The sequence below is a fragment of the Helicoverpa zea genome, chromosome 30, assembly GCF_022581195.2.
Source record: "Helicoverpa zea isolate HzStark_Cry1AcR chromosome 30, ilHelZeax1.1, whole genome shotgun sequence".
NCBI lineage: Eukaryota > Metazoa > Arthropoda > Insecta > Lepidoptera > Noctuidae > Helicoverpa > Helicoverpa zea.
Window position 1 is genome coordinate 3,720,815 of NC_061481.1, and position 17,124 is coordinate 3,737,938.

Consider the following 17,124-nt stretch of genomic DNA (forward strand, 5'->3'; position numbering starts at 1 on the left):
CTTACTCCTTAATTTTTATCTACAGTAATAAAATAAAGAGGAAACATTTTTTTTGTTATTTTTTATTTTAGCTCTGAAATTACTGAATATACAAAATTATAAAGGAGATGGCCAAAAAAACACCCAGAGTCGACAGGAACTTCATATGTATGATTGGATTCAGTATAATTTGTGGATTTTAAAAAGTATTTCAAATCATCTAAAAACCATGGGGTTCTCTTTTTATAACGTTTTTTCGATCAAGATTTTAGTTCACAAAAAAGTTTACTTTTACTGTTTGATGTTTGTTAGAAGTTGAATGCAGACTCGTGATTGGACCGTTTTACATTGCTAAGTCATTTGTTATATTTGACAATGTCACATGGCGCGATTTTCAAAGACAATTTCTCCAAAAACATTTCATAGCCAGTTGTGAAGGTTGCATGGAACTGCGAAACCTCTCCAAGTAGGTAAGGTCGGTGCTTAATCGTATCTGGAGTGGTTAAATACAAGACCTTTTAATCACCAGGCCAACTCTGAAACTATGGGGTTATTACTAGTGGCTTGTATAATGTTAGTTTACTTTGCTTTTTTATGTCCCTTGATGTTAATAATCTTTAAAATCAACATATATTCAACATAATCTGTTTTTGCGATGATATGAAATAGCTCCTATACCCCATGGATTTCAGTCTGGATTTTTTGGCACCATCAAAGGTCTATCATAAAGAACCTATTGGTAACCATTTCATTGCTGTCGATTCTGGGTTTTTTTTCTATGAAAATTTGGCCATCTCCTTTAAAAAACCCCCGACCCAAAAAAAGCACGCTATTATTATGACAAAAGGTTAAAAACGCTAAACCCTATAAAAAGCAAAAAATAACTTAACACTACGTAAGTACCAACTAAAGCATGTCAGACTAAACTAAATTTTGTCGTGTCGGGGGACCGCTCTAATTTATTAGCTTAACGTTAGAAGTAATTATATTCTACTTCTTATAACTTTTTATATAATTTTGTTTAGATACGTGTTTTTTTATACGAATGTTGTAATTAAGTAGGTATCATTTGATTAATGTACTATTTTTAAAGGTAAAAAGCGGTCCCCCGACACGTCAAAATTTAGTTTAGTCTGACATGCTTTAGTTGGTACTTACGTAGTGTTAAAAGTTATTTTTTGCTTTTTATAGGGTTTAGCGTTTTTAACCTTTTGTCATAATAATAGCGTGCTTTTTTTGGGTCGGGGGTTTTTTAAATTTATAATTTAATTTTATTTCATGCTTTTTGAAGGAGCTACTTAATTTTTCCTTCTTTCATTTAATTTCTTTTATTTTAAGATGTGGTCGCTATATGCGATCTCGGCCAAAGGAAGCTGTTTAACAATCCTCATGACAAACTGGCTCTGGGAGAATTGCACAGATTGAGAAACAATAAAGATTATCCTTTGGTAATTTTAGACTTTCAGCAAAAATACATATAAATCGGTTTATCCGTTTCATTCCGGCATTCCAGGGTTTCATCCGCCACATCCTATTTCCTGCATCAGGTTCTAGTCAATTAGAAAAATGAAGAGAGCTAGTCAAGACAAATTCAACGAGCCCAAACTCGATGGGTTTACTAAAAGGCAGTTCAGGGTTACGTCTCCTATCTTCGTGTCCTAACAGCAGACCAGCTCAGTGGTTCCAGAAGACATTAGTGTTTCAAATGTCTGATCCCACATATGCTTGCAAGTAAACTGAGCGTGTAACATTCCTATCACACCTAACAAACGAGCTGATGACCTTGAAGACCTGAACCGATTTCTACCAAACATAGCTAAGAACACTCCCGAATGACATACCTTTCAAACAAAAAAAAACGCATTACAATCGGATCATCCGTTTGGGAGCTACGATGCCACATACACACACACACACACACACACACACACACACACAGACACGTCAAACTTATAACACCCCGTCGTTTTTGCGTCGGGGGTTAAAAATATATATAAACATAAAACATAATATAAAAGAGCATCGATCAGGCGTCGAAGTATTACTCCACATCACTGTATATACGTATTGTGTGTACATAAACTGTTAAATAAATACCGTACTTAATAATCTAAAAAAAAAAAAAATACTGAATCTATTTGAAATTTATTTAACTGTTGGAAACCTACACTGTTCCCGAGTAACATAGGCTATATTTTATCCCGGTACGAGCTGTAGTTCCCACGGTACGCGCGCCAATGAAACCTTTAGGATCCAAACAAGCACACAATAATGAAAAAAATATTAGTACAGAAGTTGTAGATGAATTCAATAATTTTCATAAAATAATAATCAAGAATCTAAATCAACGAAAACCGCAAGAAACCAAGTTAGTAAAATAGTATAGGAGATAGGAACCCATTTTCTGTTATCTTTGTTATATAAGTAATAAAAAAAATTACACGCCTGTCAAGTTAGTTTTTGTATTGAAAAAAAAAAAATACTAACATCCGAATTGATAACCTCCTTGATTTTGGGAAGTCCAAAAACGTAGTTCGGCCATTCAGAGAATGCGTTCCTGACACGTCGCGATTGAACTGACGACGTAACTTTGCAATGGCGTTGCAGTTACGATAAAAATATTTTTGCTGGTTGTTTACCGTTTTAACAATTGAGGAGCATTAAAACAACATTATTATATCAATAATCAATGAATGTAGTTACGTCGTCAGTTCAATCGCGACGTGTCAGGAACGCATTCTCTGAATGGCCGAACTATAGGAGGTTATCAATTCGGAAATACATATTTTTTTAATATTTAATTTTGGTAAAATCTTTTTCTTGAAAATATCTGCAAATGACATCTAATAGTGAGATTCAATAGAAATAGCAAATGACAAAAAAGTGGGATCAATGGAGAATCGGGAGCTGTGGGATTTTCGCGCGAGTTACCGCGGCCCTGATACATAAAGGGCTCCAGAAGGAACATGGTGGGTTTAAGTCAGTAAGAGTCTGACACACCCTCACGCTGCACCCACAGCGGGAGAGATCATTTCCCTTAAAAAAAGTTTTATCTTTGTCAATTCACAAGAAATAAATGCAAACAAAATTACCTAAAGAAAAAGTTGGGTTACTTCCGAAAAACACTGAAAGAAACAATCATTATTTACTTTAATATTGCTCTACAACTCGATAGCCAAGTAAATACAGCTGTAACCTTGAGATCGGCTAGATAATTTATACATTTTCCATAAAAAATATATTTTACTTAGGAGTTTATGTAAATTCTATTGAGTCCATTTTACAATGCCTTAGAAAACAAACAAAATTATAATATTTAAAGGCCCTTACCTGCGTTTTTCGAAATGGTTCGATCTGCATAATTTATTTATTAAAATTATACTGCGAGATTCATCAATATAGTTCTCGTCACAAAAACACGCTTCTAAAAAGTCCAAACGCAGCTATGATACGATGTTCCATCTAGAAGTTCCAGTTCATATCTTCCGCCTCCATCATCAGATCAGTTCGACAGTACCATATTATTGTATTGTCATCAGAACTACATACAGCTAACAATTTTCATGACGCTACAATCCTCGGAAGATGGTTAAATTAGTTACCTTAGATTCCATTACATAGTTACATACAGGTCGACCTAATAAAAAAACATGTGCCGATCACATAATCAAATCTATGTATTTAATTTAATTTCACTTTTCGTTGTAATTTTTATACTCTAGCACGGGCTCACCTATCCAAACCAAATATGTACTTAGGCTTTATTCGGAATATTTAGTAGATGGTTTATGTGAAGTTTTATCCCGATACAGGCAATAGACTTAAAGAAAATATGAGAAGTAGAAGATTGTCATGGTATGGGCATGTAATGAGGAGGGATGATACGCATGCAACTAAGTGTGTGCTAAGTATGAATGATCTACATTGGGATGGAGAGGAAGAGGAAGACCTAAGAAAAGATGGATGGATTGCCTGAAAGATGACATGAATAGGAAGGGAGTGAGTGCCAGTATGACGAGTGACAGGGGAAAACGGAAGTGAATGACATATTGCGCCGACCCCAAATAAAATTGGGAACAGGGCAGGAGAAAGAGAGAGGCAGTAGTTCCCACGGGACAGCAGTGACATCGGAAAATGGCTAGTTACTTAAATTAGCAGGAGGATGATGATGATTCTCGGTATATAGGTGTCAATGTCAGTTACTCAGTTCTTGCGTTTATCATACAGATAATATTTACATACGTACACATATAAATAATCCCTGTTTAGCCAAATGAGCTGATAACGACAGCTTTGTAAAGATAACTAGGCTTACAACATATGTAACTCGCTATAAATGTTTAGGTACCGTTTCCCTCGATTCATGATATAAAAATGTCATCACTGTTCATGCACAAAAGATGCAATTTCGGGAACATTTCTGTTTTGCCTCGCAATTTGTTACTATCAAAGGGATGTTTCTAGTAGCCCGTAAGGGTGTTTCGGAATGCACGATAGATAGTTGTGTCCTGTCTGTCATTTGAACATCCTTGGTCGTTACGGGTAGGCAGAAGAACAACCAATTTCAGCAAGGGGTATCCGGTTGCTTTTGTAACTGGCTTGTGGAGGTCAGATACAGTCGCTCCACATACACCACTTGTTCTAGCTACATACGGTTATACTGGAAGCCGACCCCAACATAGTTGGGAAAAGGGCCGTAACTCGCTAATAGAGGAGCCCTCAGCCCTATATTCAGCAGTGTGTATGATAGTTGGCTGATAACAATGCTTGTACTTCAAAGGGGACAGACAAAACAGATTGTAGGACACAAAAGTATGAAAATACTCGTAAACTCAAGTCCTGACGTCAAGTCGTTATCAATAGCGATGATAAACAAAGGAAGTGCGCTGATAACAAGCTAAATTAATGTTTTTCAGCTGACTAATGTAACATTTAGCAATGTATTTTATAAATGTTTAGCAAACATATAATATTGAATACTGAACCGGTTGAACCGGACTCAAGCGCAGCGTAAGATGTCGACCAACAAGGTGGACAGACGATCTTATAAAGGTCGCCTCCAACAGGTATCTGTGGAGATCTAAGGGGGAGGCCTATGTTCAGCAGTGGACGTCCTATGGCTGAGATGATGATGATTATGATGTCTAAACCGATTTTAATTCTTTCAGCGTTAGATAGCTCTTCGAGAACGGCCTCTTTTTATCCGGGTTTGAGAAGTTACTTCTAAATATTACAGCCAACTCAAATCCTTGAAGACACCAGCTGGGATTTCGGATTTTTAGGACAGAAGAAAAACGAGAAAGATTCAATAAATATCATAACAAAGTCTTCTTATTGAGTTAGCTGCAGGTTTAATCACCTAACAAGCCCTAGTGTCAGAGTTAACTCAACTCCGCCCGACGGCCTCTGACGTGGAATTGTAACAACGACTGCTACTGAGTAGCATTCGGGGACGCCGGCGACACGTGCCCTCCCAGGCACGGGGGTGTAACACCAACTTCCAGAATCCGGGCTGCTTTGTGAAAGCTTCTAAAACCCTCGAAGAGACATAAAAAATTAAATGACTATAGGTGAAGTGATAAATCTCAAATTAGCACATAAGGTCATAATTATATTGCAATATTTCAATATGCAAATTAATGACCACTTAGAACAACAACTTGCTATCCAATAGTCGACTTTATACTCTCAAACATAAAGTACAAATTCAGTTGACAGTGACGGATTCACAGAAGAAATGGATCAACAGTCACTTGTCATTTTAAAATACACTTTCTGTGTCTCGTAATAAGGTTGCTTTTCCTGTAAAAAGTGTGTTGTAGCAGTGCCAAACAAAAATAGACTTAGTTGGCACAATGTTAAGGTTGCAAAATGCATGAGTAATGATCTAGTTTTTTGTACTGGCAAGGATTAATAGTATATGTAATACATCCTATTAAAATATAATAAGACTTTAATTTATCCTGTTTTTGCACTCAGAGTCGAGGAAACAATAATCTCCATTATTAATAATAATAATTAGCATGTAACAATGCTTTTGGTTCTTTAATTATTAATAGAAATACGGGCTTATTAATTTTATTTATAGTAATAGATGTACTGCTATTATAAGATAATCCTATATTCATATGACAATTTTAAGCTAAAACTACTGGATAGATATCGATGATATTTAGCCTATATATAGACAATAATATAGCCTATATTATCAGCCACATGCCAGTTAATCCCTTTTTTTTAACGACGTCAAAAATCATCAAATGGCCCCTCCCGCTGTGGGTTAGCAGCGGTGAGGGAGTGTCAGACTTTTACTGACCAAAAACCGTCGTGTTCCGTCGTAGGCCTTTTATGTACCAGTGCCGTGGTAACTCTTTCGAACAATCCCGCAGCCCCGGCAGAATGCCAGTTATCCCTGTGGTAACTTATCTGGCACCTCTTGCTAAAAACTATTTATACTAAAGGATCGATAGGCAGTGCTTTCGCAATCCCTATGCGTACTGAACATCTGAATCAAGCCAGCTTTTGCCCTTTTGCTCCACGCGAGGTTTCTACAGTCTTGGTAGCCTAGTGGGTAAAGAACCAACCTCTCGAGTATGAGGGTGTGGCTTCGATTCCAGTTCAGGCAAAGTTCCAATGCAAGTTTTCTAAGTTTGTATGTACTTTCTAAGTATATCTTGGGCACCAATGGCTGTTAAAAAGGTGAAGGAAAACATCTTGAGGAAACCTGGACTATACAGTCTGAAATCACCAACCCGCATTGAGCAAGCGTGGTGATTAACGCTCAATCCTTCTCCGTGTGTGAGGAGGCCGCAGCCCAGCAGTGGGATGATAAAAAGGCTGTAACAGTAACAGAGATTTCTACGCTACTTTTTAACCATGTGCTGAAAGTAGTAGTAGACGCGGGTGTGTATTAGCTATTAGCTAGTATGTCTACATCTGCTTAGCCTTTTCCCAACTACGTTGGAATCGGCTTCCAGTCTAACCGGATGCAGCTGAGTACCAGTGTGCCACAAGGAGCGACTGCCTATCTGACTTCCTCAACCCAGTTACCCGGGCAACTCGATACCCTTTGGTAAGACTGGTTATCAGACTTACCGGTTTTTGAATTAGCTGAGAATAATGTGGAAAAATACGCAAATGTATAAACTATGTGTTGATATAAATAAAACACCGGTTCTAGTTTAGATAACAACATTATTATCATTAACTATTGTTATGTAAAGCCCCGCAAACTAGTTTTATTTGTGTTATTTTTAGTTTCGGTTAAGTCATATACATAAAGTAGTTTTTGCAGAACTTAATAATCTTCGTCTATCAAATGTTATTATTCTTCATGGCAATGTCGTCGATAAATACATTACCGTATTATCAAGAAGAGAAAGAAGAAAGAAAATACCTCATCCTCCGAGCCTGTTTCCCAACTATGTTGGGGCTGGCTTCCAGTTCTTACAATTATTTATTACACAGACAAAACAAAAGTAAAATACAGACAAAAAACTATGAACAGGATAACAAAGATTTTTGACGGAGAACAAAATGACTACCTATTGTCATAACACAAAATCTCTTAAGAAAGTAGCGCGCCAATATGGGGTTTCGGGGGACGTTACTATAGTCTGTTTTTTAATCTCGTAGACTAAATTGACACTTGCAAAATGTCAAACTTTCTAATAATTTTGCTAGCTCTGTGGTGCAGTGTTGTACTTACGATACCGGTTCGTTGAATCGTAACTTTTTACAATAAGTCATCCTGAAATAATGGGCTTATCCTTGATGATTACGCATGGCTTTGCGTGGTCAGATATCCCTGGCAGTTTGTAGCACGTCGTACAGCCATGTGTACGTACGTGAATTTTAAATATAAAACTTTGAATGAATATTAAATTCGTCTATTATAGATAAAAAGTTACGATTCAACGAACCGGTATCGTAAGTACAACACTGCACCACAGAGCTAGCAAAATTATTAGAAAGTTTGACATTTTGCAAGTGTCAATTTAGTCTACGAGATTAAAAAACAGACTATAGCTCTGCCCTTACAAGCCTTCTTCTATAGAACTTGTCCATTATTTTCAAAACCAAATCACCAATCAATCAACGCCAATCTTTGACAGATTGATTTTGAATTGAGAAGTAACCCGAACGCATCGTTAGTTCTACTGATCACGGCCACTTGGCCTACGAGAAGGTCCCTGGCCTACCTTAATTATGGCATCTCCGTTGTTTTTCCTTCCTTCCGTGCATCGATCGAAATTGCCTCTTCTAATGGGTCGCCATTATCACGCTTGAAGCAGAACCCGATTTTACTCTTTAAAGTCTACATTTCCTCAAGATGTTTTTCTTCTAGGGATGTAAAGATTCTTCAAGACACGGATGAAACAGCGAGGCCCAGCAGGGCCAAGGCCTGCCGGAGCCACGGGATTGTTCTTAACAGTTACCGCGGCCCTGGTACATAAAAGGCCTACGACGGAACACGACGGTTTTTAACCCCCGACGCAAAAACGACGGGGTGTTATAAGTTTGACGTGTCTGTGTGTGTGTGTGTGTGTGTGTGTGTGTATATGTGGCATTGTAGCTCCCAAACGGATGATCCGATTGTAATGCGGTTTTTTTTGTTTGAAAGGAATGTCATTCGGGAGTGTTCTTAGCTATGTTTGGTGGAAATCGGTTCAGGTCTTCAAGGTCATCAACTCGTTTGTTAGGTGTGATAGGAATGTTACACGCTCAGTTTACTTGCAAGCATATGTGGGATCTGAAATTTGAAATACTAATGTCTTCTGGAACCACTGAGCTGGTCTGCTGTTAGGACACGAAGATAGGAGACGTAACCCTGAACTGCCGTTTAGTAAACCCATCGAGTTTGGGCTCGTTGAATTTGTCTTGACGAGTTCTCTTCATGTTTCTGATTGACGAGAACCTGATGCTGGAAATGGGATGTGGCGGATGAAACCCTGGAATGCCGGAATGAAACGGATAAACCGATTTATATTTTTGCTGAAAATCTAGAATGACCAAAGGTTAATCTTTGTTGTTTCGCAATCTGTGCAATTCTCCCAGAGCTGGTTTGTCATGAGGATTGTTAAACAGCTTCTTTTGGCCGAGATCGCATATAGCGACCCCATCTTAAAATAACAGAAATTAAATGAAAGAAGGAAAAATTAAGGAGCTCCTTCAAAAAGCATGAAATAAAATTAAATTATAAATTTAAAAAAACCCCCGACCCAAAAAAAAGCACGCTATTATTATGACAAAAGGTTAAAAACGCTAAACCCTATAAAAAGCAAAAAATAACTTTTAACACTACGTAAGTACCAACTAAAGCATGTCAGACTAAACTAAATTTTGACATGTCGGAGGACCACTTTTTACCTTTAAAAATACTTACATAAATCAAATGATACCTACCTAATTACAACATTCGTATAAAAAAAAAAACACGTATCTAAACACAATTGTATAAAAAGTTATAAGAAGTATATGTAATGTAGTAGTATATAATTACTTCTAACGTTAGGCTAATAAATTAGAGCGGTCCCCCGACACGACAAAATTTAGTTTAGTCTGACATGCTTTAGTTGGTACTTACGTAGTGTTAAAAGTTATTTTTTGCTTTTTATAGGGTTTAGCGTTTTTAACCTTTTGTCATAATAATAGCGTGCTTTTTTTTGGGTCGGGGGTTTTTTTAAATTTATAATTTTTAGTCATTAAGAGTCTGACACTCCCTCACCGCTGCTAACCCACAGCGGGAGGGGTCATTTTGGAAATTTTTGACGTCGTTAAAAAAAATACACGGATGAAACAGCAACCGGAATCTATCTTATAACCTTTGACATTTTGAAAACTACATATTGCCAGAAGGCTTCTCACAATTCGATTGTCTAGACGTCAACACTTCAGCACTTTTTCAACACCCACGACTGACAGTTCTTAGACAAATAGCAGTCTATCAGATATTTTACTGAGCTTTCTAATTTTTTGAAGTGCTTCTACCAAATTCCCACGAATTCGTCTGTTCCCTGATCCTATATTAAAGTACTAGGTGTTTTCCCGCATTCCGTGGGAACTACTGCCGGCACAGGGATACAATATAGCCTATGTTACTCGGAAAGAATGTAGCTTTCCAACAGTGAAAAAATTTTTCAATTCGTTTCAGTAGTGTCGGAGCCTTTAGGCTACAAACAAATTAATGTTTCCTCTTTATTATTTACAATTTAAAACAGATTTATGTTTTGTGATTAGAGTTTTCAATTTTGACATTAGCTAAGTATTTTTGACAAATGTTACGAACTGATCTGATGATGGAACCGGAAGATTATGAACTGGAACTTCATGATGGAACATCTTGATGTCAAAATTCAAATAGATAGATAGATTATCGAAATCCACTACCTATACATAGTTGTTTTTTCTATATATTAGTTTGTAAAGATAACATCTCACGTTGCTGTTATAAATCAAAACAGTCTTCACCTATTAGGTATCGTACGAAAATATCTGCGTATTGACTCATACGAGTTTAAGGTCATATGGGTACATACATACTTATTTAGAAGTTAAAAATAGACAGTAAAAAAACAATCATAAATATATATTTTTTACTTCAATCTTCGTATCACAGTTGCCATTTTAAGCCTGCAAACTAAACTGTCGGCCCGGTGTTTTAGAACAACATTTTTAATAGAAAAACGTGAAATCAATCTAAGTTTTTAGTCGGTCTGATACTGGACGAATACCTGATCGTTTTTACGTGTGTATAGTTATCGGCACGAATCTTGAGCTCTGACCTACATCTGCGCAGAAGTGATCTGCATTTGCGGCTTTTCGTTCAGTTTTTTCGAGCGAGAAATTGACAGGAAAATCAGGCTTTTCCGCTCGGAAAATACGATCAGTGTGAAAATATTTCGCTGTCCGCTTGTCCCTATATTGTACCTTTAAGTCTATGTAAGTATTAAAAGCTCATTAAGAGGACGAATTGGAATTTTTGGCGCCAAGGATCTCAATTTTTCTCAGTAAATACAAAACGGATCAAAATAAAACTTGGTTACCTGAAAGTTCGTGATATAAACCTTATTTTGTTAGACGTCAAAACATGATTAGGTAACTTTTATAACAGAGAAAAATATATCAAACATACCTCTTTTTAAAAAGAGATTCACATATTATGGGCAAACGGGACCGATTTAAGCCTCTTAACTTTTTTAGTAGTTGAGTATATACATACTCTTTAAAATTGTAGAAGGAATTTTTATCAAATTATCATTTCAAAATAATAAAATTACAAAACCATTTTGTCGCTTACGACTTTTAGTTATAAGCTAGCGCGGGTATTGTTATCCTCGCCCCGCTCAGACGCTCCGACCCCTTTTGGCGCCTTAGATGCGCGTGCCGGTTATGGAATTATTGTTGACCAATTCGTCGCCTTAAGAACGACTTGTCAAATACAGTATTTAAAATTAGTTTTAGTTATATCATCATAATCATCAGCTTTAGTATCGTCCCACTGCTGGGCTGCGGCCTCCTCTCACACGGAGAAGGATTGAGCGTTAATCACCACGCTTACTCAATGCCGGTTACTGACTTCAGACTTAGTTTCCTCGAGATGTTTTCCTTCACCTTTAATCAGTCATTGGTGTCCAAAATATGCTTAGAAAGTGCATACAAACTTTAAAAAGTTGCGTTGGTACTTGACCTGATATCGAACCTACATACTCATACTTTAGAAGCTTCACTAAGCCACCACGAATCATAAATAATTTTTAGATACATAAAGCAGTGTAAACACTTAACACTCTTGTCACCCATCCACGTAGTGACCGCGTCAATTGTCGCTTAACCTTGAATCTTCAGCGCAGAATGATATCATTACATACAAAAATAGAAATAAAGTACTTAAGTAGATTGGACACACATACGACCATAGATAAGTAGATGAACGATAATATTTATTAATGTTTCCTTAACCGATATCTATACTATCTATACATATAATAAATCTGTAGAAAAGTCGTTTTTATACATAGAAAATGTTGAACTAGCCGTTTTCTCGCGGTTTCACTACCCGTACCGGGATAAAATATAGCCTATGTTACTCAGGAAGAGTGTAGCTTTCCTTTAATGAGTCTTTAGGGCACAAACAAACAAAAAAATGTTTCCCCTTGATTATACGCACATACATAGAAGGCCTACGACGGAACACGACGGTTTTTAGTCAGTAAGAGTGACACTCCCTCACCGCTGCTAACCCACAGCGGGAGGGGTCATTTGATGATTTTTGACGTCGTTAAAAAAATATATGTATTAGTATAGACAAAACACATCTGTTTTTTCTGAAACTCGTCAACATATTATTAAAACAACGCTCTTATTTCACAAGTTTCGAAACGACATTTTACCGGGAGAGCTTTAACATCCCGAAATCTATAAAACTTGTATATAGGACGAGGACTTCTGCCAAGGTTAGGAACAGTCCATTTGCACGTCGCTTCTCAGAAACTTGCTGAATTCAGATCTATATATAACGTCACTAGCTCTTCCCTTTGGTTTCACCTGCTTCTAGACAATTTGTGTACCAAATTAAATTTGAATTGGTTAAGTCATTTCGCTGTAAGGGCTCAATAGACAGAAATAAATTGTCCTTCCAAATAAATTGTCGGTCATCCTTAGGGCAACTATCAGCCGACAGTTACAGTGCAGTCTATAATGAGTGTGGCTTAAAAAACAAACGAACACACTTTACATTTGTTATAAGTATTAGTAAAACTAGTCATGCAATGCACGTTGGCTGAATGCCAAAATCTAACAATTTGTTGTAGATAAAACGACGTGTTTTGGCTAAAATGTGACTAGTTCTGGGTACAATGTCAATTTGATGTTTAAATAATTGATTCTGAATTTGTTGGCAGCAGGGAGAGCAAAATTACTAGCGGAGATGTCATAACGCAAAATCTCCTCCGAAATACGGGTGTTCGCTCCGTCCTTACATGTCTTATACACTATAGACTTATAGACTTTCACAAAGCAGCCCGGAGCCTGGAAGTTGGTGATTGATTCACCCATGCATCGGAAAGAACGTTAATGTCGGTCCTGCGCCTGATCTCTCTCCTCCTGATCTCTATCCGGTCGTGTCGGATTGCCGTCCCATCGGGTTATGAGAGTGAAGGAATAGTGAGTGCACCTGTGTCTGCGCAAATGCTCGTGCACTATAATATGTCCTGCGAAGTTGGCCGATCTCCTTACATGAGAACAGCCGCCGCAGCCGATAATCGGCTAGGAGGATATCATCATATGCCCTATATGGAACGAGCCCATTTATTTTCAAAAATTAATCAATCAAGACCAATCTTTGACAGATTGGTTTTGATTTGTAACTGATCACGCCTACCGTACGTTGCTTGACGTACAAGATGACCTACCTTCCTTATGGCATTCATACTATCTTTCCTTCCTCCGTATTGGCAGTCATTTGTTATGGCAAGCCCTACAAAATGTTCGAGGTGCGAGTCCACAGCTAGCATGTGTTCGAGCACAAAGGTTGCAGTTTCGCGGACATTGTAGAAATGTTTGCATGCAGTGTGTTACTGTTTGCTAGAGCGAGTACACCACGAGATACATTTGTGTGCGTCACAGTGCCGCACACCGGTGGAATCGCGAAACCGTTATTGGTTCATAAGACCTAATTTTATTATTGCACTCTCATTTTCTAAGAAGAATGTCTATTTTGATGGCCAAGAAATTTCTTCGAAAAACGTTTTCTTTCAATACATTATTTTTACTGTCGAGTTAACACTAGAATAATTCGTATTGAAATATATATTGCGAAAGTCACACTTCAAAACGAAAATCACATTTTTTTTCTTTTAGAGAGTAGTTCACGGAATTCTGTCTTTTAAGCTATTAATTTTAAAAGAACATGTCATCCAAGTCCTTTCATTTATGATTCAATAATTAATAGTATGTATTTTCTTTGTTTCAGATGTAAAACCGAGCTTGGAAAATAAAAACAAAATATAACAACTATGGGAAGTGCCAGAGTGTCAAACGCCAAACCAATCCCAATGGAGTCCACAGATAAAAAATCTTTTAAAACAATCATAAAAAACCTCTTCGGAAAGAAAAAGGAAAAACCAAAAATCGATAAAAAAGAGAAAATAGAAGAGAAACCTGAAATAAAGACAGAAGTCAAACCACCAAAAAATACGAACACAGTCGCCGCCATTTTGGAGAACCTCGATAAATTACATTTGGATGACAAGAAGCCCGTTAAAGAGGAATCCTCAGACAATGAAGATGACGAATTAAATAACTTCGAATTCAAAATCATTGAGGAGCCTTTCAAAGAGAGGATACACTCTCATTCTTCAGAAGACAGCGGCTTCTCCGACACTAAAGAGGCGGAGAATGTCGATAAACCTGAGAATGAGGATAAAGCCGAGAAGGATGAGCAAGCCGAGGACCTGGCGGAGGAATTGGAGAAGTTGGGGCTAGATGAGGACAGTAAGAAGAAGAAGAAGAAGCAGACAGTCTGTATTTCTCGAGGACCTATTAAGAATAAGTTGACGAACTACTCTTCAGTGCTACCTTACCCTGCACAGGATCAGGATTACAAGGTTAGTAATTAAATTAATTTGTATAGTATCCCCTAGTATCCTCACAAGCCTAGATGAAAATAAACCTGTTTCATATTCACCGTCTACTGAGCCTTTTCCCAAACTATGTTGAGATCGGCTTCCAGTCTTACTAAATGCAGTTGAGTATCAGTGTTTTACATGGAGCGACTGCCTATCTGATCTCCTCAACCCAGTTACCCGGACATATCCCTTGGAGAGACTGATATCACTTTCTCGCTTCTGACAACTTGCTTATGATGTTTAAATGAGAGGCGGGACCTAGTTTATCGTGCCTCCCGAAACACGGAAGAATTCGTTATTATAAATATGGTCACACATCCACGTACCGACCGCTTCAAGCATTGCTGAACTTTTATGATCGATCGATCCGCGTGGCTTTGACTTTGCCACGAGCTCCCAAAATCATTGTAAAGAATCTAAAGTAGGTACTTCTATCTTACACGTTGACGCACGCAGTAACAACAATTTATATCAATTATTAGCACTTGTGTACTCTCTCTGGTAGTTTTGATAGCGCAGCCAAACACATATGAGTCATCTACATAAGACCCCACTGACCAATTCAGAGTCGACCTGTACCGTGATTATCTTGTGTTGACTCGAAGGCAAGATAAATTGGTGGGTCCCGGCTGTCATTTGAACATCTTTGGCAGTCGTTACGAGTAGTCAGAAGCCAGAAAGTGACAACCAGTCTTACCAAGGGGTATAGGGTTGCCCGGGTCACTGGCTTGAGGAGTTCAGATAGGGCAGTCGCTCCTTGTAAAGCACTGGTACTCAGCTGCATACGGTTAAACTGGAAGCCAACCCCAACATAGATGAGAATAGACTAGTTATACGATGATGGTGTATTGTTTGAAGTTAAATGTTTGCAAATTAATTAGATAGGTAGGTATTTGTACTATAATTTTTAACGGATGACGTACCACGTGATTTGTCACACGATTTATTTTTTCTTCAAAAACGTCCCCCAAGCCCAAGCGTGACATCTTGTCATGCGCTCTTTTTAACTCATGATGAAAAATTCGATACGTCATGGAGAAATGTCTATGGTACTCAAGTGACATGCTTTCTCTTTGATTCTGAACGAAAGCGTCTAAAAATCTCTAACGGCTGCCATAGATAAAAATAAGAGGAATATAAACTTCTTTATGCACTAGGCCACCACGACTTAAGAGTGTTATAATCTGTGCTAATATTATGGCGCCAAAAGATATTATAACACTTATAACAAGAAAAATAATCCATTAAATAAAATATATTTGACCTAACGATTATCAATAAAATTAATTAATTTTAACTAAAACGATGTTTGCAAATAACATACAATTCATTCAGTAATATAGTTCAAACTGGCTATAAAGAAACAAGGTTTTATACTATACCTAAACCACAAACAAAATTAATAGCATGAAGTTTTTATACGTATGCGTAAATACTTTGACGTAATAACTACAAAATTCTAAGAATACTTTTTATCATCTAGGGTTAAACAAAACACAAAAAAAATGTAAGCTAGTTCATCATCTGCCTAGCCTTTTCCCAACTATGTTGGAGTCGGCTTCCAGTCTAACCGGACGCAGCTGAGTACCAGTGTTTTACAGGGAGGGAATGCCTATCTGACCTCCTCAACCCAGTTACCCGGGCAACCCAATACCTACTCCTTGTTAAAACTGGTTGTCAGACTTACTGGCTTACTTACTGTCTTCTTGGCATCTGACTACCCGTAACGACTGCCAAAGATGTTGAAATGACAGCCGGGACCTACAGTTTATCGTGACAGAAGAACTCGTTGACATTCTGTCAAGATGGTCACCCATCCACGGACCGACCTCGCCAAGCGCTGCTTAACCTTATATTCCTCACGGCTTTGACTTAAATTCGAGCTTTTCAAAATCTAAGATAATTTTATTCGTTTCTCGACTCGTTAATTCGAATTTAAATCGATCCATGTATGCAGCCATTGTTAATATTCATACAACGATGTTGGATTTTTGCACAGCACATTCTATGCGGAAAAACAACTTGATGATATACAAAGTACTGTATTTATACGAACGACACACAAGGCCGGCTGCTAAGTTTTCTCTCGTAGATACTAGATGGCGCTGATTTAAAGAGAAGAGTTTACGTTTGTGTGTAATAGATGGCGTTTAATTCAATGTTTAGTTTTCTAGTTTCGAACCCGGGGTAAAAGTTATTGCATTACAGCCAGTTTCTTCATCAAAAGTTAAAGCCAAAGTAAAAGTCAAAGTAATGTCTAAAGTAAAAGTAACGGTCAAATTCAATTTTTCTATTAGTTTTGCTGTCACTTTAGCCTTGAAAAAACGTATTTGACCGTTACTTTTACTTTAGACATTACTTTAACTTTAACTTTTGATGAAGAAACTGGCCGTTAGTCAAAATATTCAAAGAAACATTTCAAAACATTCAAAAAAAGTAAATTAATGTTTGTCATAGCTCCTAGCGGCAAACACCGCACTTTGAAGTATGGAAATCGATAAAAAAAAAAAAAAAAAAA

The 17,124-nt window shown here is 37.4% G+C and overlaps 1 protein-coding gene across 2 annotated transcripts in view; it reads left to right on the forward strand.

The window, feature by feature from the left end:
- LOC124644648 overlaps positions 1 to 17,124 on the forward strand; it is a 69,461-nt gene that overhangs the window by 38,464 nt on the left and 13,873 nt on the right. For both annotated transcript variants that reach the window (XM_047184141.1, XM_047184140.1), the window contains one exon: positions 13,952 to 14,585. In XM_047184141.1, the coding sequence (XP_047040097.1) occupies positions 13,995 to 14,585 (591 nt within the window). In that variant the 5' untranslated portion in view covers positions 13,952 to 13,994. The remainder of the gene's footprint in view (positions 1 to 13,951; positions 14,586 to 17,124) is intronic.